Source organism: Oncorhynchus nerka, linkage group LG1, assembly GCF_034236695.1.
Source record: "Oncorhynchus nerka isolate Pitt River linkage group LG1, Oner_Uvic_2.0, whole genome shotgun sequence".
Classification (NCBI taxonomy): domain Eukaryota; kingdom Metazoa; phylum Chordata; class Actinopteri; order Salmoniformes; family Salmonidae; genus Oncorhynchus; species Oncorhynchus nerka.
In genome coordinates, this window is record NC_088396.1 from 19143515 (window position 1) to 19171269 (window position 27755).

At 41.1% G+C, this 27755-nt stretch overlaps 1 protein-coding gene across 1 annotated transcript in view; it reads left to right on the top strand.

Annotated features, from left to right (window-relative positions):
- Positions 1-14681: 14681 nt before the first annotated feature.
- The window catches only part of col5a2a (collagen, type V, alpha 2a), a 63096-nt gene continuing 50022 nt past the window's right edge, over positions 14682-27755 (top strand). Inside the window, exon 1 of the mRNA XM_029635861.2 lies at positions 14682-14934. Coding sequence (XP_029491721.1) covers positions 14844-14934 — 91 coding nt within the window. The 5' untranslated portion in view covers positions 14682-14843. The remainder of the gene's footprint in view (positions 14935-27755) is intronic.

Genomic DNA, 27755 nt, shown 5'->3' on the forward strand with positions numbered 1-27755 from the left:
TTGTCTCCTCCAGCCGCTTTTCAACAAGAGGCTGTGCTGGTAGTGTATAAGGGACTGGCACTGCAACTGTCTGTTTCACTGTTGGGGGTCTGTGTTCCCACTCTCTCGCTGGTTCAGCATTCCTCTCCTCAGGTACTGTAGGAGATGTGGGAACCTGTAGCGGATCATGATGAAGGTCATATTCATCCCCACTGTCTTCATCAGAATCTAGAGTCTGTGATGCAGGCTGGTGTCTCCTCGTTTTCTGACTTTTGTCCACTTTGGTCATTTCTGGTTGTGTCTCAAAAGGTAAGTGGTCACAGGACATGAGCAGATTTCTGTGCAGGACCCTGGAGCGTCCCCTACCCTTTTCTGGTCTCAATTCATAAATCGGCAGGTCTGAACCCATTTGTCTCACCACTGTGTGAATTGTATCTTCCCAATAGTTACGGAGTTTTCCTGGTCCTCCTCTTGGTGTCAGGTTTTTAATCAGAACTCGCTCGCCAGGCTGTAGCACTGAACTCCTAACTTTAGTGTCATAGTACTTCTTACTTCTTTCAGCGGCTTTCTGAGCATTTTCATTTGCAATGGCGTATGCTTCTTCCATCCCTCGTTTCCAGTTCTCCACGTATTCTCGCTGGTTACTGGAACCTGCCTCTGTGCACAATCCAAAGAGCATATCAACTGGAAGCCTGGGTGATCTCCCAAACAGAAGATAAAATGGTGAATAGCCAGTCACTTCGCAACGGGTGCAGTTATAGGCATAAACCAGTTTGTTCAGAGACTCCTTCCAATTTGACTTTTGTGTCTCAGTTAGTGTCTTTAACATTTGCAACAATGTTCTGTTCATGCGTTCCGCTTGACCGTTTCCCATCGGGTGATAGGGTGTTGTCCTGGACCCCGCCATGCCACTGAGTTTCTTTAACTGATGGAACAACTGATTTTCAAATTCTCCCCCTTGGTCATGGTGGATGCGGGACGGAACCCAAACTTCAGGGCAAAATCATTGAAGATGAGATTTGCAGCAGTTTTACCTGACTTTGATGTGGTGGCGTAGGCTTGAGTGAAACGTGTAAAATGATCAACAATCACGAGGATGTACTCATATCCTCCTTTGCATCTGTCGAGATGAAGGAAGTCTATACATACCAGTTCAAATGGCTGTGTTGTCACAATGTTTGTCAGAGGAGCTCTTGTTGCATGGGCTGGCCTTTTCTGCTTGACACAGCTACAAGTTTTAGTCACATAGTGCTCGATGTCAGATTGCATATATGGCCAGAAGAAGCGGTCACGTACTAGTGATACAGTGCGGTCAGTACCTTGGTGTCCCATGTTATTGTGCAACTCTTCCATCACTTTACCTTTGTACTGCTCTGGTAGAACTAACTGCTTGCGGGCTGTAGTGATTCTGTACAAAATGCCATCACTGTCTATTGTCAATTTGTCCCATTCTCTGAATAGGCATTTTGTCTTTGGACTGAATTTCTTTTGCTCTTTAACTGGCGGTTTGGAACCCGACAGTTTGAAATTGAGCACAGGACGGATGACTGGATCAGATTCTTGTGCTTCTCTAATCCCATCTTTTGGGATCGAGCTGGTTGTTGCAGTGGTTGTCTCACCTTCAGCTGATACTGACATAGATGCAGCTGAAAATGACCAAGGTACAACAGCCTCTTTCTGTACCTCAACTGCTTGTATCGTGGCGGCGATGGTGTCTGGTGGAAGCTCCTCAGAACATTCTCTCATCAGTGACTCTACATCCAGTGGCATCCTTGACAAAGCATCTGCATCACCGTTCTCTCTGCCTGGCCTGTACTTTATTGTAAAGTGGAAATCAGCCAAGTCTGCAACCCACCTGGAAGTGGTTGCGTTCAGTTTTGCAGTAGACAGAATGTAGCAGAGCGGGTTGTTATCGCTGTATACAGTGAAGGTGGGAGCATAGTACAAATAGTCATGGAACTTATCAGTGATTGCCCATTTTAGAGCTAGAAATTCTAGCTTGCTCGAGTGGTAGTGATAGTTCTTCTCAGCTGCTGTTAAGGTTCGAGAGCCATAAGCAATGACCCTAAGCTTCCCCTCTTGCTTTTGATAAAGAACTGCTCCCAAACCTACTGGTGGATCCCACTGTTCAGTATCAGTACATGGGGTTCGAACGCTGGTGTGATTCACTGTGGCTGAGGTGACAGTTTTTTCATAGACTTGGGCAGGTAACACAGTCATAATGGTTTGTACTGTACCGATTATTGTGCGTCCTAGCAGGGCAATGTCGTGGTCAGTGGGGTTAGAGACATCAAGCAGGATAACTGGAAAAACACCTTTACTGACTCTGACTAGTGTGTCAAAGAACTCAAGGTCATCTGGCCACTGCGGGTTCAGGTCTGGCTGGAAAAGCATTGTCATGTCATCTTTGAAAGGCTGGGAAGCTACACGGCACTCAATCTGAATGCTACTGTGTTTTGGTACAGCAACCTTCTCTTTCTTGGTTTTCACTGCGTATTCATCTGTCTGTTCTGCGCTAACAGCCTGTATAAAAGCCCTCACCTTGTTTCTTTTGAGGCTTGGGAAAGCTGTTTTTACTGTACTGTATAGTTTAGTCTTTTCGGTCATTGTCAGGATGTGCTCGATAACATTGAAACCTATGATGGGATGAGATAGGTGACAGCCTTTCATTACCAGCACTGGGATGATCAGTTCCTTTGTTTGGTCAGTTTCAGAGGCTAGACGAAAAGTTGTTTCAATCCATCCCAGGTACGGCATTTCAGTCCCATTTGCTGCAGTCAACCTTAGATCATCAGGTGAGTCCAAGATTTCTGAAACATCTCTCAGCCTTGCGTTTGGGAGAGATTCCTCTTTCCATCGTTCATCAATGACCGATACCTGAGAGCCTGTGTCCCATAAAGCTTGGAGGTGGTGGCGATTCAGGTGACACTCAATAAGGCACTGTCTGCCGACTAGCGAGGTGACCTTACGGGGGTGGCAACCTTGAGCTAGGGATGGTAAGGAATGGGCATTTTTCTCTGTGCAGGAAAACCTTTCACTGGTAGAGTCAATTTTCAGGTGAGTGCATTTTTTCTTATGTTTAGTCCAATGTTGGTTTAAACATTCTTTGGAACAGTACAGTGTCTCTTTACATGATGAACATTGTTTCAGGTTCTCAAATGACTCTTCTCTGGCACAATTTGCACATTTCTGGGACTTTTTGGTAGCTACGGTTAACACTCGTCCCTCAGCGGTAACCCGTTTCCGTTTAAAGGGGCCTCCCTTGATGGTCTGGCTCCCCGGATTTTACATCCAGCTTGAAAATGTTCTCCACTCCCACATCGGAAGCAGTGTGTGCAGCGTGCATCTGTTCTGGCCTGCTGGCAGACAAAACACCTCCTTGGAGCTTGAGCAGAGTGGTTGGTATACCGGTTAGGTGCATATTGATGCTGTGCAGGGTCAAGTGCTTGGGACCGACTGTAGTTGCTGTAATACTGCTGCTGGGAAACAGGTGGCTGGGGGTCCCTATCTGGCCTCCTAACTGGGGGTGGGGCATAGGCACAAGGCTGTGACTGAAACATAGGCTGCTGTAATGTCTCCTTAATCTGAGCAATCTCTGCACTGAGACCTTTTAGAGAAGCTACACCTGTCTTAAGTTCAGCTAACTCTGTTAACAGTTCTGCGGGTATCGTAGCTTTGGCTTCCTTCACAGGACACTTTGCAGATGGCATATCCTCTAACTGGGCTACACTTACAGTTGTAGCAGGCTGTGGGGCATTAAACCGCTTTTTGTTTCGTCTTTCTCTCTCATTAGCACAAGCAATGTTAAGCTTCTCTAGCAGGAGAGGCTGCATGTCTATCCTGATACTGTCACTCTGGAGACCCGTAAGGACTGTGTGTAAACACATGCTCTGGACTAGAGCAGGGTCATACTTAAGCCCTGATTCTGACTCCTGGGATGCAAACAGTACTTTTTGACTCAAATCTAAAACGCGCATCAGGAAGCTTTGAGGGGTCTCCTTGCTATGCTGTGCTTCTGAAGCTAGCTGTTTGTAAAGCTCTGTTGCACTCTTCTCTTGGAAGTGGGAACGCAGGATACATCTAAGTGTGGGAAGAGTAAGCTGGGGTTTACCTTCCAAGTAGCTGCGTAGCTGTGAGCCTGGAGAAATAGCCCTGACTACTGCGTCTACTATTTCTACCTCAGGATATCCTCTGTTAAGTCCATTTTCAATCTGATGGGCAAGGCTGGAAAAAATCAGTTTTTCTTTTTGGCCCGGTTCACCTATCTGACCAGAAATTTTAAACTCTTTGCGCCAGTATGAGCTGGGCTGTGCATTGGGTGAGAGCGGCACGCTCCCCTGAAGATTGGCATGGTGTTGGGGCTGACGCAGAGAATCACTGACTTTGGCTGCAGTAATCTGCTCAGTTCCCGCCCCTTGTTGTGGGGTTACAGTTCTCAGTTCCTCTATTCTGTGATGTGTTCCGGCTGGTTCAATATCATGGTCAATTTGCCCTGTTTTGTTATCTATGCCACTGATCATCTCTGTCATTTCGTCTCTAAGTAGCAACAATTCCGACATGCCGCCATCTTCTAACTCTGCGACTTCCTCTCTTTCAAGGAACATCATAATGCGAGTCATTAATGCTATGCGGGATTTATCTTTAACATCTCTCCTCTGTTCGCCTGATATTTCAAGGAAATCACATATCTCTAGTAATTTGTCTTTAGTCAGGGTGTGCAATTCTCCTACTACCTCTTCCTGTAGTTCTTCCAAGGTGCTTGTCATGTTGACAGAACAGGAGGAACTTTTACTGTGCAGGAGTTGACTCTGAATTAGATGGTCCTTACTGTCTCTGATGGTCGATCAATGGCCTCAGTTGACACGTACTTAACCACTAACTTCCAACTTCCCTCGAACAGCAACACTTTCCTCACTGCAGCCTGCCTGAGTTGTTATGTGGAGATTTAGCTGGCTCGGAATTCAGCGACCAGGGTGTGGAAACTGGACATCTGAGCAGCAATCTCAGCGGAGCCTCCAAAAATGTTACGCCCCTGAAAACAGGGGAGAAATAATCACGAGAGTGATACGGTGTTGTATTCTCAAGTCAACATTTAGTTCAATCATTTCACAAAAGTAACACATTACATAACAGAAAACCCATTATACAAATAACACAGCAAAATATCTTATTAACAACACGCACGTTCATTCACAATCGACATAAAATGGCAGCTACTCTCAGTACGATGCTATCCTTCACTTCAACCGAGCAGGGCTAATATTACTCTCTTCAAACTTAACTCTAACTTCCTCAAGACGTTACTAAAACACACCTTAAACACTCTTGACATGTTCGCTAGTTATAACATTTAAATTACTATTTTTATCATCAATAAAATACCTGAAAACAGGGGAGAAATAATCACGAGAGTTATACGGTGTTGTATTCTCAAGTCAACATTTAGTTCAATGAGAAAAAGACCGCGAATTTCCCCAGGAATATGGGTGGAGACCAGAGCAATCGATCTCCGGCTCATAGATTAAAAGCATTTCGTAGATCACAGATTAACACTTTTAGGCACCACAAAATAAAGTAATCAATATAACGTTTACACATTACTCTCACAATTCGTACCCTTTGACAGATTTGAACTTTAACACAATTATATGAATGTTATCAATCTCTATCAACTAATACTGAATGCATATTTTAACCTTAGATGTTTTAAGATCCTCACATACTATGAACTTACTAATACTTTTCAATGTATAACAGGCTATGAATATGTCCTTTAACCTGTCACACCAACACCATGCTTCACCGTAGGGATGGTGCCAGGTTTCCTCCAGACATGACGCTTGGCATTCAGGAGAAGGGTTCAATCTTGGTTTCATCAGACGAGAGAATCTTGTTTCTCATGGTCTGACAGCCTTTTGGCAAAATCCAAGCTGGCTGTCATGTGCCTATTACTGAGGAGTGGCGTCTGTCTGGCCATTCTACGATAAAGGCCTGATTGGTGGAGTGCTGCAGAGATGGTTGTCCTTCTGGAAGGTTCTCCCATCTCCACAGAGGAACTCTAGAGCTCTGTCAGAATCACAATCAGATTATAGGTCACCTTCCTGACCAAGGCCCTTCTCCCCCGATTGCTCAGTTTGGCCGGGCGGCCAGCTCTAGGAAGAGTGTTGGTGGTTCCAAACTTATTCCAATTAAGAGTGATGGAGGCAACTGTGTTCTTGGGGACCTTCAATGCTGCAGAACGTTTCTCCAGATCCCTTCTCCAGATCTGTGCCTCGACACAATCTCTGGTTTCTACAGACAATTCCTTCGACCTCATGGCTTGGTTTTTGCTCTGACATGAACTGTAAACTGTGGGACCTTATATAGACATTTGTGTGCCTTTCCAAATCAGGTCCAATCAATTGAATTTACCACAAGTGGACTCCAGTCACGTTGTAGAAATGTCACAATTATGATCAATGGAAATGAGCTTCAAGGGCTCCAACAGCTCCATGAAAATCTGTTTTGGGTTGTTCATCACCATGAAAGAATCATTGTGGTCAGTGTGAGCGAATAGGATGAGAGCACGAGAAATGGACAGGTAAGACCTCAGGTCAGAAGAGTCTCACGTACTGTAGGCTACTTACTTTGTATACAGCAATTCCATGAACATAATTGCAGTTTAAGATTAATATTCAAGGGGGACTCTTTTGGCTGTTTAGAAATACACTTACCACTAACCTATTAAAAGGTAAAAAAAATATATATATAAAATATATTTTTAAATTGCATAAAAAATGTACATAATATTGACAGTTAACTTACTCTTTGAAAATAAATCATTATCCGTAGCAACATATGACAGAATCCCAATTTTCTTTCTTTTTTAAGCCCACGAACAAGTGGTGGGTATTTTAAGAACAGTTTAATGGTTCCGTTTACATGAACTGTAAACTGTGGAACCTTATATAGACATTTGTGTGCCTTTCCAAATCAGGTCCAATCAATTTAATTTACCACAAGTGGACTCCAGTCACGTTGTAGAAATGTCACAATTATGATCAATGGAAACATGATGCCCCTGAGCTCAATTTCGTGTCTCATAGCAAAGTGTCTGAATAATATTGTAAATAAGGTATTTCTGTGGTTTTGTCTTTTTTTGTCTTTAAATGTGCGAACATTTATAAAAAACCTGTTTTCACTTTCTCATTATAGGGTATTGTGTGGAGATTGCCGAGGAAAATGTTTTATTTAATCCATTTTAGAATAAGACTGAAATATAGCAAATTTTGGAAAAAGTCAAGGGGTCTGAAAACTTTCCGAAGACACTATTTCCTGTACATATGTCTTCCATCTGCTGTATAAATCCTCTGCCCAACATAATGCATGTAAAGGAGAAAACAGGAGTCAAAAGAACCTTTGAAAATCTTTTTTTGCTAAAAAAGTATTTGGAAACAATGCTGGTTTCTTGGTAGTAGACTGCCACAAAGGTGGGGTAATAATTCACTTCATGATGGTGTGTTAGCTCTGGTTGGAGAAATAGTTTATAGCAATATTTGGCAGGCGTTCCCTTGGAGACCTAGCTAATTATTTCCATTCTCCATTCAGGTCGTCTATCTGAGTCTAAAGTTGTTTCGCCTCTAGCAAAGAAGTCCACTATAAAATTCCCAAACATTGATCTACATGAGTCAACCATTTGTTGGAAGGAAGTATGGAATTTATGTTCCTAGGATTGAAGATACGTCCTACAGTAGGAATATACATTCTCACATACCTTTCCTGAAGTCTATTGACCAAATCTCCATTCATGGCCTCAAGGGTGGAATGTTATTAATATTATTAATACTTTTAGAATTAATAAACATTCTTTCAAAAAGCCCACCGGAAATCCAGTGTTTTTATGTCAAACTGTTTTGATATATTTCAGTCTATTGAGATGTATATAAAGTGTAACATTGGGATTCAAACAAAAAATGTTATACATTTCAACTCTATATCTGACATGGTAAAGGTGTTTCTTTTTTTTAAGACCATAACCATTTTTGTGAAGAATATACTTTTCTTTCTAAGTGTATTTGTTTAAGACTACCAAGGAACACTCTGTGTGAAAAAACGTTTTGGGAGGAAACATCTTTCTCCAGAAATCTTTAGGTTGGTAAACAGGTGCTCAATCTTCCACCATCTTGGAACTTCCTTACAGTAAGGGGAGGTGCTAGATTGTAGAACAACCAATGGAATTAAGTGGTTTCTCCCGCTATTACCATTGGTATTCTACTTTTAGGGGTGGTTATTATGGGAGGATTCAGATCAAGGATGGATGCAAGTCGAGCCCTATCATAGTTTTCATAAAATGCTTCCCTAATCTATCTGTGAAGGCTGGATGGGTGAAGCTAGTATGGCAAAAGCTCTTCATTAGACAACAATTTGTTGGCCTAAAGTATTGTTAGTGTTATCTATTGTTTTCAGCACACACTATTATTTCCACATAACCCGTTTTTTCAAGTTGGTAATGGAAAGTGATTTTATGTTGCCTAACACTGTTCTCTCATAAGGAAAGGAGAGGACTTTTTGAGAAAATATTAAAGGAGAATGAAAAGATGCATTATAGTTATTGACTAGGACTGCTATATGGGTTTAAATATCCCAAGATGTAATTGTAAACAAACACTGTATAGCCTCAAAACATTAAAACTATACTTTTTAACTCATGGATAGTCAGTCAGTCCTTGCATTCATATCCACATTCGTCACTCCACCCCTACCTCCATGCATAAATTAGCTTGACTAACCTGTACCCCCTTGTTATTGTTAATCTATTGTGTTACTTTGTATTATTTTTTACTTTAGTTTATTTGGTAAACATTTTCTTAACTCTTTCCTGAACTGCACTGTTGGGTAAGGGCTTTTAAGTAAGCATTTCACGGTAAGGTCTGCACTTGTTGTATTCGGCGCATGTGACAAATAAAGTTTGATTTGACATCTTGAAATTTGAGAGTGGTTACATTTCTTCAGCCCGTCCCTAAGCTGTCTATCTAAAAACAAAACGTGGCAGGGTGCCAGCTTTGTTGTTGTTTGAACAGCAGATTGCCCCATTAAAATGTAAAGGTACCACTCTCACAATCCCAGGACATAAGCATGATCTCCTACTTACAAAATGGAGCCTTTCCTTTGTAGCGGGCAGCATGGTTGGTATTTGCCCATAATACAGTCTCTTTCACATGTATTTTCATCACATGTATAGTACAGTAGAGTGCTTTGCACAACCTGTCATGCTCAATAGAAATACCAGGCCTTGCATTTTTTTTCTGGACATTGTTCCAACAGGTTTTCCTTCTACTGTATATTGACGTAGACTGTTCGCTCCTGTGGGACGACTCTAGGGACTATTTACATACAGGGCCTTCAGAAAGTCTTCACACACCTTGACTTTTTCCATATTTTGTTGCGTTACAGCCTGCATTTAAAATTTATCTAATTGAGATATTTTGTAACTGGCCTACAAACAATACCCCATAATGTACATTTCTTTATTAATTAATACAAAATTGATTCAATAAGTATTCAAACCCTTTGGCAAGCTTAAAAAAGTTCAGAAGTAAGCATTTGCTTAACAAGTCACATAATAAGTTGCATGGACTCACTCTGTGTGCAATAATAGTGTTTTAACATGACTTTTTAATGACTACCTCATCTCTGTACCCCACAGATACAACTATCTGTAAGGTCCCTACAGCCGAGCAGTGAATTTCATACACAGATTCAACCACAAAGACCAGGGAGGTTTTCCAATGCCTCACAAAGAAGGGCACCAAATGGTACATGGGTAAAAATGCAGACATTGAATATCCCTTTTAGCATGATGAAGTCACTACAAAAATTCATGTGCCCTTCCTAACTCCAGGGAGGAAGGAAACCGCTCAGGGATTTCACCATGAGGCCAATGGTGACTTTAAAACTTTTACAGAGTTTAATGGTTGTGACAGGTGAAAATTGAGGATGAATAGACAACATTGTAGTTACTCCACAATACTAACCTAATTGACAGAGTGAAAAGAAGGAAGCCTGTAAAGAATAAAAAATATATAACTAGGCACCAAAGTAAAACTGTAGGAAAGCAATTACATTTTGTCCTGAATACAAAGTGTTATGTTTTGGGCAAATCCAATACAACACATTACGTAGTACCACTCTCCATATTTTCAAGCATACCAGTGGCTGCATCATGTTATGGGTATGCTTGCAATCGTTAAGGACTGGGGAGTTTTTCAGAATAAAAAAATAATTGGGGTGGAGCTAAGCACAGGCGAAATCCTAGAGGCAAACCTAGTTAAGTCTGCCTTCCACCAGACACTGGGAGATGAATTCACCTTTCAGCAGGACAATAACGTAAAACATAAGGCCAAATCCACACTGAAGTTCCTTACCAAGAAGACAATGAGTGTTCCCGAGTGGCCGAGTTACAGTTTTGACTTAAGCCTATGGCAAGACCTGAAAATCAACAACCAATTCGACAGACCTTGAAGAATTTTGAAAGTAAAAATGGGCAATGTTGCACACTCCAGGTGTGGAAAGCTCTTAGACTTACCCAGAAATACTCACAGCTGTAATCCCTGCCAAACGTGCATCTACAAAAGTATTGACTCAGGGGTGTGAGTACCTATGTAAATGAGATACTTTTAAAAATTTGTAATACTTGTTTTTTTATGTACTTGTTTTCATTTTATCATTATGGGGTATTGTGTGTAGATGGGTGATAAAACAATTATATGTAATCCATTTTGAATTCAGGTAGCATAACGTGGAAAAAGTCAAGGAGTATGAATATACAATATGAAGGCAATGTAAAGCTTCCAACTAGCTTTATAATCACTATAAAGACTTCTAGCAGAGATGCTAATATTGACAGACAAGAGAGAGAGACAGCACACCGCACACTAGATGTCAGTTCAATGACTAGTTTTAATTGACATTTAGTTGAGTTTTCAACTAACGTGAATTCAATAAAAAATGTCACCATGTCATTGTTTTTGGTGAAATAATGACAAAATGCCCGAACTTGGATGACTTTCTGCAAATCCAATCAGTTTGATTCAACATCATCACATTGATTTGTTGTGTTGAAATGACGTGGAAACAATGTTGATTCCACCAGTTATTCGCCAGTGCGAGACAGGTAGGCAGGCAGACATTCAGGCACATACACTTACACAGACATTCATTTAACATCTTTGAACTTTTTCAACAAAAGAGGGCTAAAAAATTATTTTATTATTTTATTTTTACTTTCAGCAATCCATTGCCAGACAGCCAGGAACATAGACAAGGAGGGAAGACAGGCCATGACTCAGACTAATGTCTGCTCCCTGTGCAGCTACAATATAGCCTCCCTCTGGCTATCTTCTCTGATGACAGGCCTATAACAGCTGCCTTTCTCCTCTACTTCCGCCACAGTCCCAGTGGTTCACCACACATCCAGTCCTGATGGCAAGTAAATCACCTGATGCTTTCTGCACCTTGAGAACACAATCCAATGCTCTTTCCTCTCATTAACTACCCACGACGTAAAACATAGCCAGGAGACTGAAGTGTGACTGTGACAGAGGAACTGTTACACATACAGTTGAAGTAGGAAGTTTACATACACTTAGGTTGGAGTCATTAAAACTTGTTTTTCAACCACTCCACAAATTTCTTGTTAACAAACTATAGTTTTGGCAAGTCGGTTGGGACATCTACTTTGCGCAGGACACAAGTAATTTGTCCAACAATTGTTTACAGACAGATTATTTCACTTATAATTCACTGCATCACAATTGTAGTGGGTCAGAAGTTCACATACAAGTTTACTGTGCCTTTAAACAGCTTGGACAATTCCAGAAAATGATCTCATGGCTTTAGAAGCTTCTGCTAATTAACATAATTTGAGTCAATCAGAGGTGTGCCTGTGGATGTATTTCAAGGCCTACCTTCAAACTCAGTGCCTCTTTGCTTGACATCATGGGAAAATCAAAAGAAATCAGCCAAGACCTCAGAAAAAACTGGTAGACCTCCACAAGTCTGGTTCATCCTTGCCAAATGCCTGAAGGTACTACGTTCATCTGTACAAACAATAGTATGCAAGTATAAACACCGTGGGACCACGCAACTGTCATACCGCTCAGGAAGGAGACGCATTCTGTCTCCTAGAGATTAACGTACTTTGGTGCGAAAAGTGCAAATCAATCCCAGAACAACAGCAAAGGACCTTGTGAAGATGCTGGAGGAAACAGGCACAAAAGTATCTATATCCACAGTAAAACGAGTCCTATATCGACATAACCTGAAAGGCTGCTCAGCAAGGAAGAAGCCAATGCTCCAAACCACCATAAAAAGCCAGACTATGGTTTGCATCTACACATGGGGACAAAGATCATACTTTTTGGAGAAATGTCCTCTGGTCTGATGAAACAAAAATAGAACTGTGTGTCCATAATGACCATCATTATATTTGGAGGAAAAAGGGGAGGCTTGCAAGCTGAAGAACACCATCCCAACCCTAAAGCACGGGGGTGGCAGCATCATGTTGTGGGGGTGCTTTGCTGCAGGAGGGACTGGTGCACTTCACAAAATAGATGGCACCATGAGGAAGTAAAATTATGTGGATATATTGAAGCAACATCTCAAGACATCAGTCAGGAAGTTAAAGCTTGGTCGCAAATGGGTCTTCCAAATGCACAACGACCCCAAGCATACTTCCAAAGTTGTGGCAAAATTGCTTAAGGACAACAAAGTCAAGGATTGGAGTTGCCATCACAAAGCCCTGACCTCAATCCTAAAACATTTGTGGGCAGAACTGAAAAAGAGTGAGCGAGGAAGGAGGCTTACAAAACTGACTCAGTTACAGCAGCTCTGTCAGGAGGAATGGGCCAAAATTCACCCAACTTATTGTGGGAATTTTGTGAAAGGCTACCCAAAATGTTTGATCCAGGTTAAACAATTTAAAGGCAATGCTACTGTAACAATATAACTTCCGTCCCTCTCCTCGCCCCTACCGGGGCCCGAACCAGGGACCCTCTTCACACATCAACAACTGACACCCACGAAGCATCGTTACCCATTGCCCCACAAAAGCTGCGGCCCTTGCAGAGCAAGGTGAACCACTACTTCAAGGTCTCAGAGCAAGTGACGTCACCGATTGAAATGCTATTAGCGCGCACCACCGCTAACTAGCTAGCCATTTCACATCCGTTACACGACCAAATACTCATTGAGTGTATGTAAACTTCTGACCCACTTGGAATGTGATGAAAGAAATGTGATGAAAGAAATTGTATTGAGAACACATACATAGGTAAGACATAACTGTTGAACTTCAGAAAAAAGTATGTCTTGCTGACAGCATATTCCAGCACCTCACTCCTCTCTCGACTCAAGACACTTAAGGGGCTCGTGCTGAAAATCTTATTCACATCTGTTCAGCTCTTGAAAACCATAGTAGACCTTTTACAGTAAATATAGTTTGTCACAGAAAATGAATCAAGAAAACCTTTCCATTTTCAACTTTAAATTAACAAACTCCATGGGGACAATATTTGACCCTTAATTGATGGTCATTGGGTCCCATGAAAACTTCCTCTGAGTTAAACAAATAATGAGTTGAATAAAAAATGGCCTAGGAATGATCATAGCTCTTCTCAATATTATGCTACTTCCTGGAAAGGTTACTCCCGGTTTGTCTTGAATCTGACAGACGAGGCTCTACCAAATACAAGTGTAATATGCTCCTCTGATTCCAGGCCTGGTCCAGAAATATTTCCTCCCTCCTAATCTCAGCACTCAGAACCAAATAAGCTCAGGCTGTCTCAAGAGACTACTCCCTCCAGCCCCTCCCTCTTTGAGGTTTGCAGATCTGAGGGAATCAAACAGGTGAAAGCAATATGGCAGAGGCTTTCCAGAGCAATGAAATGATTCTCTTGCTCCATAAGGTTGTGTGACAAATTGACAAGGCTTCCCCTTCCCCTATCGCTTCTGTAATATGCTGAGCCTTCTGAGTTCCATCTTGGATACAGCTGCTCTGCCACCTCCTCTACGTTGATATTATAACCTAACACAGCAGGCGTAGAAAGACTCTTGAGTGGATTTCCTGCTTTCAGCTTTTCAGGGGAAAATGCTATATCCCTGAAAACCGGATGTTAGCCTTTTCTGGCAAGTCTGCATCGGCTGCTGTTATTATAAAAGGAGAATCAAACTGTTACTCCTTTCATTTCTGAGGGCCCATCAATCAAAAGTCAAAGGGACCTGCCTAAGAGCATTTAAACAACGTTATTACATGTTTTCTGTTCAGATTTCCTATCACCTTTCGACAATGATAATGTTCCATGAACTCTATTCTTGTGCTTCTAATAAAACGTTGCCTTTCAGACCCTGCTAAGTTTGGTGCCTTGAAGACAATAAAACAGCACTTTAACAGTCCTGCTTAGCAACCACTCCAGGGAGGGTGTCTGGAGGGAAGAGCAAAACAGTTTTAAACAAACAAAGCTTTTCTTATCTGTTTCTTCTCATCTTTGCTCTTAATTCTGATATTGTTGTTTGAGGAACAAGAACGTATCATTCATCATTCAAAAGATGGGAACAAGGGTGTAGTTTTCAGAGCCACAAATGCCTGTGATTGGATGGTTATGAGAGAGGACTGACAAAAGGGGGAGGAAAATTAGGGTTGCCAAGCATTCTTCTCACTTAAAGCTGTAACTACCCAAAAAAGCACTCGTGCAGTCTGGGTTGGGTCTGCCTTGCTCGCTGCTTATTGGAAGTGTTCTCTGGCTACATGGTACAGTGATAACCTGGGCATTTCTCATCCCTTTTTTCCCGCTTTGTGCACAAGTAGAGCTCATGTCTTTGTTGTAGACATGATGAGCTTTGTGCATTCAAGGATTTGCCTTTTTCTGGTTGTCTCTGTGGCTCAGGTTTTGTTTGTGAAATGCCAGGATGGAAACAGTGGTAAGTACATCCTTGCTAATTTATTTTAACAATTAATTGCTGATTGGTGTAGCATTAAGAGTGTGGCTGTTGGTTCCAAGATGAGTTGAACTTTAAACATGATCTTGTTGGATTAGGACTTGATTTTTTTTTCTGTTGTTGAATTTGAACATTTATCTGTGAAGAGCCTAATTTGGTTCAAATTGTTGGATGTTAAGGTAGTTCTGGAGTGTGTTCTGCTAAATACAGATAACAATTAAACAATTAAACATAACGCATAAATAATAATAATAGTGTATTACATTCGTAATGCACTTTTCATTATTCAGTGTTTTTGTTGTTGTTACCAAATAGAAGAAAAAAATGTTTTTTGAATTGGATCTGTTTTTGCCAAAGTAGATAGCACATGACAAATAGAATGTTCCCCTTTATCTTTTTTTTTTGGGGGGGGGGGGTCTTTTTTACGTTCTCATGGATAGCAGCTGAAGACACAGTGAAGGTATGGAACATGTAAGATACATGTCTGTAAAGGATGATTGGCACAGACCTTAGCTGGCAGGACCTCAAAAATGAATTCCAGTTTTGGATGAGAGTAACTATAGTGTGGATTATCTTAAAGCGGGAAATCAGCTCTCAATCATATACTGTACTGTCCTGTATGGACATACAGTATGTCAGTGATTGCCAGTGATGTTACATGTTAATCTAAGGTGCCAGAAGAAAGCCCTGAGAGAGAAAAGAAGTGCCAGAGGACTAACTTTATTCCTCATCTCTTTGTTCATTAAGTGTTACCAGCAACCAGATTTTTTTTCTCTGCATTCTACATCTGCCTAGACTATTTCAACACCATGTGTCTCGGATGGAACATAGCTTGCATTCTAATGCAGTCATTGGAGCTCTCTATAGGTAGCCTACAGACTAGCGACCCAGCACTTAAAAACCCAGAGCTGAGTGTTACTGTTGTAGTCACTTTATGTTTTTTCAATGCCATGATGTCATGGAATATTGTTCAGTGTATGATGTCATGAGGGGAAAACCATAAAGCAGACTACTGAAAAGGATCTTTGTGGCCCTTGAGTGGCCCCTGTTTTCAGCTCAGTGAGCTGTCAAAACAATATGTTTGATTTGTAGCTTAAGCTCAATTAGAGTTTGTTTTCCAAGTACCCATAGATACTGTATTTGTTAGATTTTTAAAAAGTGTTTCACCCAAAACATGACATCAGTGTAACCTAGATAGGGAGCCCTCTTGTGGTGGAATGAACAGGAACTTTAAAATTCCTGTTTTACGTCTGTGCATGTATGAAGTGTAATGATGTTCAACATGTCGGCACATTTTGTGTTGTGCTAATTATCGTCATTACAATGATGTTGCTATAGAGCCATCTCTTCCATAGTATGTATTACTTTAGCTATTATAGGAATATATGGCATACTGTGAAGCCTGACAAGATGGGAAAATAAATCCAATACTCTTGAAATACGCCATATTTAAGTAGGGCCCCTGACCTAATGCCTCTTCAAAATGGACGACTGGTGATGACTCCTCAGAGGAAAATGATTTTCCTCACATTTTATTCCATTTCAGAGCACTAGTCCCAGAGGGTCTATAGTTTTCCCCTCTGCTCTCGGTGGATGCAAGAGTTTCCATATTTGTCCATATGAAACAAGGCACTGAGAACCTGAATTCATGTTCCCACAGAACATTGACAAATTATGTCAGCCCAGGGAGAAGACCATCAAAAATGTATTCCTGTCAAAGCAGCAGAATGTTGACTCAAATTCTTGCAACTAAGTCAAAAAGGAGTCAACTGCTTTTGAGGGATGTTTTAGTATATGGCTTCATTAAATTACTATGTTAAGTATAGAGAGTTGGTCAGTGTTGAATGGATTACAATCTAAGCCACTTTACATCATTATGAGCAGGAAGGCATAGCCATCCAATTTTCCAAGGTGTTTATGAGTCCTTAGAACATCAGCAACAAATCCCTGTATTTAGAACTTTGTCATTTCAAGAACCCATCAAACTCTGTTTGACACTTTGAATCAGAACCAGACTACAGATGCAGTATCTTAATTTGGTCATACTCACAGACCAGGCGAAGAGGGCATTAATCAGAGAGGCAACAAAGAGACCAAAGATAACCCTGAATGAGCTACAATGCTCCACAGCGGAGATTGGAGTATCTGTCCATAGGACCACTTTAAGCCATACACTCCACAGAGCTTGGCTTTACAGCAGAGTGGCCAGAAAAAAGCTGTTGCTTAAAGAAAAAAGTAGGGGAAGACTCCCCAAACATATGGAAGAAGGTACTCTGGTCAGATGAGACTAAAATTGAGCTTTTTGGCCATCAAGGAAAACACTATGTCTGGTGCAAACACAACACCTCTCATCACCCCGAGAACACCCTATCCCCTATCCCTGAATCATGGTGGTGGCAGCATCATGCTGTGGGGATGTTTTTCATCGGTAGGGACTGGGAAACTGGTCAGAATTGAAGGAAGGATGGATGGCACTAAATACAGGGAAATTCTTGAGGGAAACCTGTTTCAGTCTTCCACAGATTTGAGACTGGGATGGAGGTTCACCTTCCAGCAGGACAATGCCCCTAAGCATACTGTTAAAGCAACACTTGAGTGGTTTAAGGGGAACCTTTAAATGTCTTGGAATGGCCTAGTCAAAGCCTAGACCTCAATCCAACTGAGAATATGTGGTATGACTTAAAGATTACGGTACACCAGTGGAACCCATCCAACTTGAAGGAGCTGGAGCAGTTTTGCCTTGACGAATGGGCAAAAATCACAGTGGCTAGATGTGTCAGTCTTATAGAGACTTACCCCAAGAGACTTGCAGCTGTAATTGCTGCAAAAGGTGGCTCTATAAAGTATTGACTTTGGGGTGGTGAATAGTTATTCACGCTCAAGTTGTCAGTTTTTTATTTATTTCTTGTTTGTTTCACAATAAAAAATATTTAGCATCTTCAAAATGGTAGTCATGTTGTGTAAATCAAATAATACAAAATGCCCCCAAAAATCTATTTTAATTCCAGGTTGTAAGGCAACAAAATAGGAAACAGGCCAAGGGGATGAATACTTTCGCAAGCCACTGTAATTATAATCCACATAACACTTCACATTTCCTGTTTCTGCAGGATTATTTTCCTGCTGTGTGAAACTGACTTTAAATTGAGATCTGTGCATTGCAATTATATAAAGATTTTATGAAAAATAAAGTCTCTACTGTGGTGACAGCAATGAGCTGCTGAATATGTTGAGGTGTTACTGAGGAAACTCTAGACACACCCAATGAGTCATTGTGCTCTTTTGCACATTTTAAAGGCTCTTTGTCAAAAGTGTAAATGTATTGTATAATATTCCAAGATTTGTTTTCAGTTTAGTAAGCATATAAGCATATATGATCTATAATATGCAGCGTGACTGGGTTTAATTTAGATTTTATATGGAGAAATCTTTACTGGCACAATACAAGATGTCCTGTAAGTCTTTTTCTGAGTATATACTGTGCAAGGATCACTGTCCCAAGTAACCAAAAGCAGCAGTTCGTGCCCAGCAGTAGAGCTGTGAGAAGCCATTCAAGAATATGTTAGTGTGTGAACACTCCCCCTCCCAAAGTGGAGACTGATACGCCTGCAAACATTTGCAAAGATGGCCACTTAACACTGTACGTCAAAGGGACTTCACTTTTCACATGAAACCATTTTAACACTTGTGGAACCTTCTTTTCATTTACTTATAACTGTCTTTATACTAGATTTGTTCTTTTTCGTGAACCTTTTGGTATTTATTTAGGACAAATGCCAAAGAGGCTGATAACTTTCTCTCTCTCTGCGGGTAATTTGCAACAGGCAAACAAAGCTGGTATTCTGAATCAAGAAACCTATACAGTATGAGGTAACTTTGACTCGCAAATCGGTTCCAGGTGTTATTGCCACATCAGTTACAATGCATCAAATGGACGGTTTTCTCAGCAAACACTAAATGTCCAAACTTGAATTCAACCAGGTCCACCAGACACGACACTGATTAGAACCATGTGCTGCATTTTTGCCATATGACTTGATTACATGCATCTTTTATTCCCCGTGTTGGACTAAAATAAATCCAGATTGTACTTTGTGGGTTACATCTCAACCAGAGTGCCAGATATCCTTGTTTTATCAACTGCCTGGCATGATAGCCCATGGCATTGAACCTGGATGACTCAGCGGCACCACAGACTGACGGAGCAGATAGATTTTTAATGCAGCTCGTGCCCATGAGGCCACTACTTATAAACCAAATGATGGCAGTCAGCAAACGGTGGAGTGGAGGGGGGATGATTTCCAGATGTTAAAATAGTTGCTTTGGCAGTATTTGGAAAGTATTAAAACAAGCATTGGCTGAAAGGAAGGAGGCTGGGGAGGAAGTTATAGAGCTGATGTAAGATGTGGTGTGTCAGGCTATGGCTTGGGGCCTAGGTGATGTGGAAATTGTGGATATGTAGGTTCATTGCTTAAGGGCGGGAGCCCCCTCTCCTCTTTCCAGCTCCCAAGCCTCCACTGTTTTAAAGTGAGAAAACATCAATTTTGCACATGTTGCGTCAGCTCTGAATGGCACTTCGTTCTCAATCGTCTCTGTGATCCATTCAACAACCTGTCCAGACAAGATGGTCTGTTAGCACCTGCTTCGTTCAAGAACACAAACTGGCTGGCAAATGGTGTGCGTCTGTCGTTTTGAGTTGCCTTTGCAGGTTTTGAATGTTTATACAGCTGGTTGTATTTTGTCAGAGGAGATCAGGAGGGGTGTCTGCCCTCTGGAGTTGATCCACTGGAGGTTGGCAGTCTTAAATATACTGTTCTCTTCCACTAAGCGTGTTCTCTATTTGTCCCCTGGTGACCATTTCAAAGCCTGCGTAATTGGTTTAAATCGTCCAATTTCATGATATGTCATGTCACATTATGGGAGGGTCTGCCATGCAGGTTCAATGCTTGAGACCCAGGTAATGAGATAGCACTACATACCTGGGTTAAAACAGTATTTGTTTAGCTGTGCTTGGTTGAGCTTGCCTGGCATAATGAAACCAATAGAATAGTCCCAAAAGTGCCCATCTGGCACTCAGGCAGAAGTCAAATATTTTAGACACTATTTGAACCCAGTTCTGCAGCACAACTAAACATATACTTTCCTGAATTGATCATTGCAATTATTAAACCTTGTTACTATACATTATACTCGTTAGATACTGATTGTATGATGTCAGAAGTGGTTTCCTATAGGTTCTTGTCTGTACTGTGCCTTCTGTGGGCCACGTGCTGCCCGATGTTTGAGTACATGTGGCCTGCACAAACCTAAATTCTAGGCTTGATTCTGTGGTTAAGGTCTATGGTTGCTGCCTGCAAAGACTAGTAGGTGGCAATGGTCATGGTGGTCATGTTTAGGTTCCATGCTCTTGTTGTGTAGGAAACTTAATTGACAGCTGACTGGGGTTAGAGGTAGGTTCCTTCCATGTGCACGGTCCTCCTCTCGTGTGTCAACATGGAACAGTTTTAAATCGGTGGAGGCTGCTGAGGGGAGGAAGGCTCATAATAATGGCTTGAACGGCGCGAATGGAATGGCATCAGACACATTGAAAACATGTTTGCTACCATTCCACTTATTCCACTCCAGGCATTACCACGAGCCCGTCTTCCCCAATTAAGTTACCACCAACCTCCTCTGTTTTAAACATATCACACATATGGAAACCACATTTGACTCCATTCGATTAATTCCATTCCAGCCATTACAATGAGCCCATCCTCCTATAGCTCCTCCCACCAGCCCCTGCAGAGCACTTACCCAGAATAACATCTAGTGGCTCAGTCAGGTACATGACACAGTATATGACTAATGAATAAAGGAAAGGAAGTCGAATGGAAGTCAGACAGACTGATATGTGTTAGCTCCCTTTCAACTCAGCTTGTCCCCCCCATGTTTGCTCAATATTTGGGTATTCATTTTATTGGCCTTAACAACTCCATTCAACTATTTAAATCAGGTGCCAGTTGCTCGTCTGTTTTCTTGCCTATGTAGGGCATGATCTAATTTTTTCACAGGTAAAAGTTCACAGGTGAAAGTTTACTGGCTCAAGTGAAAAGGGTTCCAATGTTGTCAGTTAGCATGGCAAATATATGACCCTTCCATGAGTAGTTTAGATTCTTCAATTACCTGAATGATTTTCACTGAGGCACTATTATGTTGGCTAATTTGCTAATGTGGACATCAAATGTAAACTCTGTTTGCATGACTTTGAGACCCAAAGAGCTGTATAGACAACATAATTAGGGTCGGGACGATACCAGTATCGCATTCAATTTCGTGGCAAGGAAGCAAAACATGAAGAGGATTTAACTAAATTCAGGAAAACAGCCCTAATGTTGGAAACAAACATCATTATTTTGTCATCCAGGGTCACATTTATTTATTTCCCAAGCTATAGTGCACACCATTTTACATATAGCAGGTTTTTAAAGGACCAAAGAGTAAGGTCTGCTTCGTGTTTTCATTTTTGCCATGGCAAAACATATTGCGATGCAGATTGCATGATTCTAGAGTTCCTGGTCAAATACCAGAACAGATTTGCCAAATGGATGTTTCGGGTGATTTGGAACACATATGTTCAGATAATTTCTTGGCATTGAGTCAAGCCAAGGATTCCAACTGTTCTGTGTCTACTGTACTACTTCTGACTGCTAAGGTTCTGGTAGGTTGTCTGTCTGTTGTTAGGTGCCATAATGGTCCAACAGCAAGTGCAGAATACTTTACTTCTCTTCCAGGTCCAAGTATGACCGTTTCTGTAATGTCCCTCACAATTACACTCATATGGTAGGAAAAGCAGATCCATTTTAGACTCAGCACAGAGATAAGTACTGAGTGCTGTGACATGTAGATTATATCAGCTGTGGTTAACAATGGGATTTTAGATCCATTTCTGGCTCTCATCACTATACAATGGATCTGTTAGTTGATTAACTGTTACTGAATGACACTACTTCATACACATAATCATGAATGTACAAATGTACGATCTTAATTTGATCACTTGTTGCTGAGATATAGGTCAAATTAAGATCCTACATCTGTAATGATGCACGCATGCACATATGCACATGCACAAACACACACACATACTCATACAAGGCATGAGAGATCATTCTTTGGGGAGATGGTGTATCAGATATACATGTGTATCAGTTCTCTAAAGACTCAATAATAAGGGAATTTAGATTCTGCAAAACTACACAGCAATTTAAATGAAATAAACAGGATTCAACACCAGGAGTGTTAAAGGCGCTACATGTAGAATGTCTCACCCATGTGGAAGCTAGGTGAATTGCAACAACACTAAAGCTAAATATAAACAACTCTCCTCCGTCCCCCCCATCCCATTTCCCAGCAATACGGAGGAGGTATTGTGCTATCCGACATCCCAAGAATTCCATCTAGCATGGACCATGGTGGACATTATTTTACTTTCAGTTTCGTCCACCAACTTCAAACAGCCTTAAAAATTATATATTTGTTGTTGACAGTGGTGGGAAAAGTATCACATTTTCATACTTGAACAAAAGTAAAGATACCTTAATAGAAAATGACTCAAGTAAAAGTGAGTCACCCAGTAAAATACTACTTGAGTAAAAGTCTAAAAGTAGTTGGTTTTAAATATACTTAAGTATCAAATGTAAATGTAATTTCTAAAGTATACTTAAGTATCAAAAGTAAAAGTATATATAATTTCAAATTCCTTATATTAAGCAAACCAGGCAGCACGATTTTCTTGTTTTTAAATTGACAGATAGTCAGGGGCACACTCCAACACTCAGACATAATTTACAAGTTAAGCATTTGTGTTAGTGAGTCCGCCAGAACAGATGCAGTAGGGGTGATCCGATGTGCGAATTTAACCAGTTTCCTGCCCTAACTAAGCATTCAAAATGTAAAGAGTACTGTTGGGTGTCAGGGAAAATGTATGGAGTAGAAAGTACGTCATTTTCTTTGGGAATGTACTGGAATAAAAGTAAAAGTTGTACAAAATATAAAAAGTTAAGTAAAGTATAGATACCACACAAGAAAACGACTTAAGTAGTACTTTAAAGTATTTTTACTTAAGTACTTTAAACCACTGGTTATTGACAATTCGATATTAGTCCTGTATTGACACTTTGCCTGTTTGATGGTCGTCGGAGGGCATTGCGGGATTTCTTATAAGCTTCTGGGTTAGAGTCCGGTCCTTGAAAGCGGCAGCTCTAGCCTTTAGCTCAGTGGGAATGCCTGTAATATATGGTTTCTGGTTGGGGTATGTACGTACGGTCACTGTAGGGACGACATCATCGATGCACTTATTGATGAAGCCAGTGACTGATGTGGTGTGCTCCTCATTGCTTCGGGAAGAATATTACAGTCTGTGCTTGCAAAACAGTCCTGTAGCTTAGCACCTGCTTCATCTGACCACTTTTTTATTGACCAACTCACTGGTGCTTCCTGCTTTAATTTTTGCTTGTCAGGAGGAATCAGGAGGTTAGAATTATGGTCAGAGCTTTGTACAGATCTCTATGTGTGAAGTAAAGTGGTGTAGAGTTTTTTTTTCTCTGGTTGCACATTTAACATGCTGATAGAAATTTGGTAAAACAGATTTAAGTTTTCCCTGCATTAAAGTCCCCGGCCACTAGGAGCGCTGCCTCTGGATGAGCATTTTCCTGTATGCTTATGGCGGAAGATAGCACATTGAGTGTGGTCTTAGTGCCAGCATCGGTCTGTGATGGTAAGTACACAGCTATGAAAAATACAGATGAAAACTCTCCACATTGGTTGCTCAACTAAAAGTTTTGCGAGTATGCTGCAGTACTTAGAGGTAATTTGTGGTTTAGTACGGTACCCTGCGTCACCACTTCAAGATAGCGCACGGGGGAGTTAGAGCACTGATTATGCTTTTGGGGCCTACTGTGTCTCTAACTGACAATGTATGGTGACGTAAACCTAAATAGAAACTGATAATTGTGCACAACTTCAGTATTATGTAGCTCACACCCGACCAGTCATGTTGTACACTGCCTGAGTGTTGCAATGGTCTAAGAGACTGCATAGCAGTGTAAGCTGTGTTGCTCCAGATGCTAGTTCAATACCTGTGCTTTCCTCGACTGGGAGACCCATGAGATAACTGTAGGTTTTTGGTTTCCCTCCCTCTAAATACAGAAATAAATCATTCTAAATAGTAATCTGGCTTTATGTATTTACAAATTAGTAACAATGTCTCACCCCATATTCAAGAATGGTCTTTTTCTCGCTCATTTTACGTTATTTGAAAACAAAATCACCTCCAAAATATATATATTTTTAAACAAACAATTATTATTATTATTAATTTAGAATTATATAAAAGCCCGTTGGATATTCAGACAGATACAGTGCCTTGCGAAAGTATTCGGCCCCCTTGAACTTTGCGACCTTTTGCCACATTTCAGGCTTCAAATATAAAGATATAAAACTGTATTTTTTTGTGAAGAATCAACAGCAAGTGGGACACAATCATGAAGTGGAACGACATTTATTGTATATTTCAAACTTTTTTAACAAATCAAAAACTGAAAAATTGGGCGTGCAAAATTATTCAGCCCCCTTAAGTTAATACTTTGTAGCGCCACCTTTTGCTGCGATTACAGCTGTAAGTCGCTTGGGGTATGTCTCTATCAGTTTTGCACATTGAGAGACTGAAATGTTTTCCCATTCCTCCTTGCAAAACAGCTCGAGCTCAGTGAGGTTGGATGGAGAGCATTTGTGAACAGCAGTTTTCAGTTCTTTCCACAGATTCTCGATTGGATTCAGGTCTGGACTTTGACTTGGCCATTCTAGCACCTGGATATGTTTATTTTTGAACCATTCCATTGTAGATTTTGCTTTATGTTTTGGATCATTGTCTTGTTGGAAGACAAATCTCCGTCCCAGTCTCAGGTCTTTTGCAGACTCCATCAGGTTTTCTTCCAGAATGGTCCTGTATTTGGCTCCATCCATCTTCCCATCAATTATAACCATCTTCCTGTCCCTGCTGAAGAAAAGCAGGCCTAAACCATGATGCTGCCACCACCATGTTTGACAGTGGGGATGGTGTGATCAGGGTGATGAGCTGTGTTGCTTTATTGTTTTGCATTGTTGCCAAAAAGTTCAATTTTGGTTTCATCTGAACAGAGCACCTTCTTCCACATGTTTGGTGTGTCTCCCAGGTGGCTTGTGGCAAACTTTAAACGACACTTTTTATGGATATCTTTAAGAAATGGCTTTCTTCTTGCCACTCTTCCATAAAGGCCAGATTTGTGCAATATACGACTGATTGTTGTCCTATGGACAGAGTCTCCCACCTCAGCTGTAGATCTCTGCAGTTCATCCAGAGTGATCATGGGCCCCTTGGCTGCATCTCTGATCAGTCTTCTCCTTGTATGAGCTGAAAGTTTAGAGGGATGGCCAGGTCTTGGTAGATTTTCAGTGGTCTGATACTCCTTCCATTTCAATATTATCGCTTGCACAGTGCTCCTTGGGATGTTTAAAGCTTGGGAAATCTTTTTGTATCCAAATCCGGCTTTAAACTTCTTCACAACAGTATCTCGGACCTGCCTGGTGTGTTCCTTGTTTTTCATGATGCTCTCTGCGCGTTTAACGGACCTCTGAGACTATCACAGTGCAGGTGCATTTATACGGAGACTTGATTACACACAGGTGGATTGTATTTATCATCATTAGTCATTTAGGTCAACATTGGATCATTCAGAGATCCTCACTGAACTTCTGGAGAGAGTTTGCTGCACTGAAAGTAAAGGGGCTGAATAATTTTGCACGCCCAATTTTTCAGTTTTTGATTTGTTAAAAAAGTTTGAAATATCCAATAAATGTCGTTCCACTTCATGATTGTGTCCCACTTGTTGATTCTTCACAAAAAAATACAGTTTTATATCTTTATGTTTGAAGCCTGAAATGTGGCAAAAGGTCGCAAAGTTCAAGGGGGCCGGATACTTTCGCAAGGCACTGTATATTATTAACCCTATTATTAGCAGGACAATATATATTGGTCATATTGGTCATGGCTCCCGAGTGGCGCACAATGGGATTGCCTTGCAGTTCTCCAGCTGTATCCACTGAAAGTGCGCAAGGTTCAAGGCGTGAGGGCAGGGGGCACGGGATGGGCCGCAGAGCCGTGCACAGAAGACTGACCTACCCCATGGAGAAGGGAGGAGGAGGAAGGGAGAGGGGGGGTGGATACCCACCCTGCCACACTGCGTAGCACAGAGCAACACTTTAAGGGGCATTGCACTAAGAATGGCCCTGACTGGGGAAACTGTTCTTATTGCCAATCTGCATGTTTAAACTAAAACAATGTAACTAATGATGGCATCTTTATGCTTTCGTTAATAAAATAATGATAAAAATACTCTTTCAAAATGCCGATGTTTATTTGGTTATGGATCCATAACGAATTACTATGTGATTAAAGTTCACTGAATTACAGAAATATCCTCCAATCCTCCAATCCTCTACATGTAATTATTGGAGGAGAGGCACGGCACATGAGTCTCACTAGTGTTGAGTAATGTGCTGTTAAAAGTGGTGTAGGTCTTATTTATTTAAAAAGCAAATTGAAGCAATACCCTACACCTAGTTTAGTTTCACCCTGCTCTGAGACAAGCATGGGGACTGGTCTTGATAAATCAATGATCATTGTTTTTTTCACTGAATCCCCATTTGGGAAGGCAAGTCAGTTTTAAGAGCAAATTCTTATTTACAAGGGCAGCCTACTCCTTCCTCCCCGTTGGGGAATTGAACCCCAGTCTCCCTCATGACACAGGGATTATTTAGTTAAATTGCCAAGTACTGCAGTCTACTCCCGACAGTCAAGTTGTACAGTGCTATATCTTCCATTCCATCCTAATGGAAACCCAGAGGGTTTTTTGTATTTCTTGGAATCGATACACCATAATATTTATCAAATGAATTAAGCAACATTTCTTAAAATCAGTCCCATATTCTTACAAAAAAAGGTTTTAAATTCTCTAGTTCAGCAACAATTGAAAGATATCAAATTATTCTCAAAGATGCCCTCTGTTGGTCGAACTAGCACTAACTAGCATTAATGGTACCATTGGTTGGCACATAAATAACGTGCCATAGAATTCTGCGGCCCCACGCAAAGCTATGTTGCGGTACGCTGCAACTTTTAAAGGATGAACCACTGTAGGTAGATAGTGTGGTCTACAGCTTATCATGAGATACTCTACCTCAGGCGAGCAAAACCTTGAGACTTCCTTAGATATTGTGCACCAGCTGTTGTTTACATATATGCATAGTCCGCCACCCCTTGTCTTACCAGACGCCGCTGTTCTATCCTGCTGATGCAGCGTATAACCAGCCAGCTGTATGTTGATAATGTCTTCGTTCAGCCACGACTCCATGAAGTATAAGATATTACAGTTTTTAATGTCCCGTTGGTAGTTTAATCTTCCTCGTAGGTCGTCGATTTTATTTTCCAATAATTGCATGTTAGCTAGTAGAACGGAGGGCAGAGGTGGATTATTCCATTGCCTACAAATTCTTAGAAGGCAGCCCGACCTCCGTCCTCTTTTTCTCTGTCGTCTCTTTCCGCAAATGACGGGGATTTGGGCCTGTTCCCGGGAAAGCAGTATGTTGTTCATGTCGGGCTCGTCGAACTCGTTAAAGGAAAAAAAAAGCTGTTCGCTGTTCTGATGTCCAGAAGTTATTTTTAGTCATAAGAGATGGTAGCAGCAACATTATGTACAAAATAAGTTACAAACAACGGGGAAAAA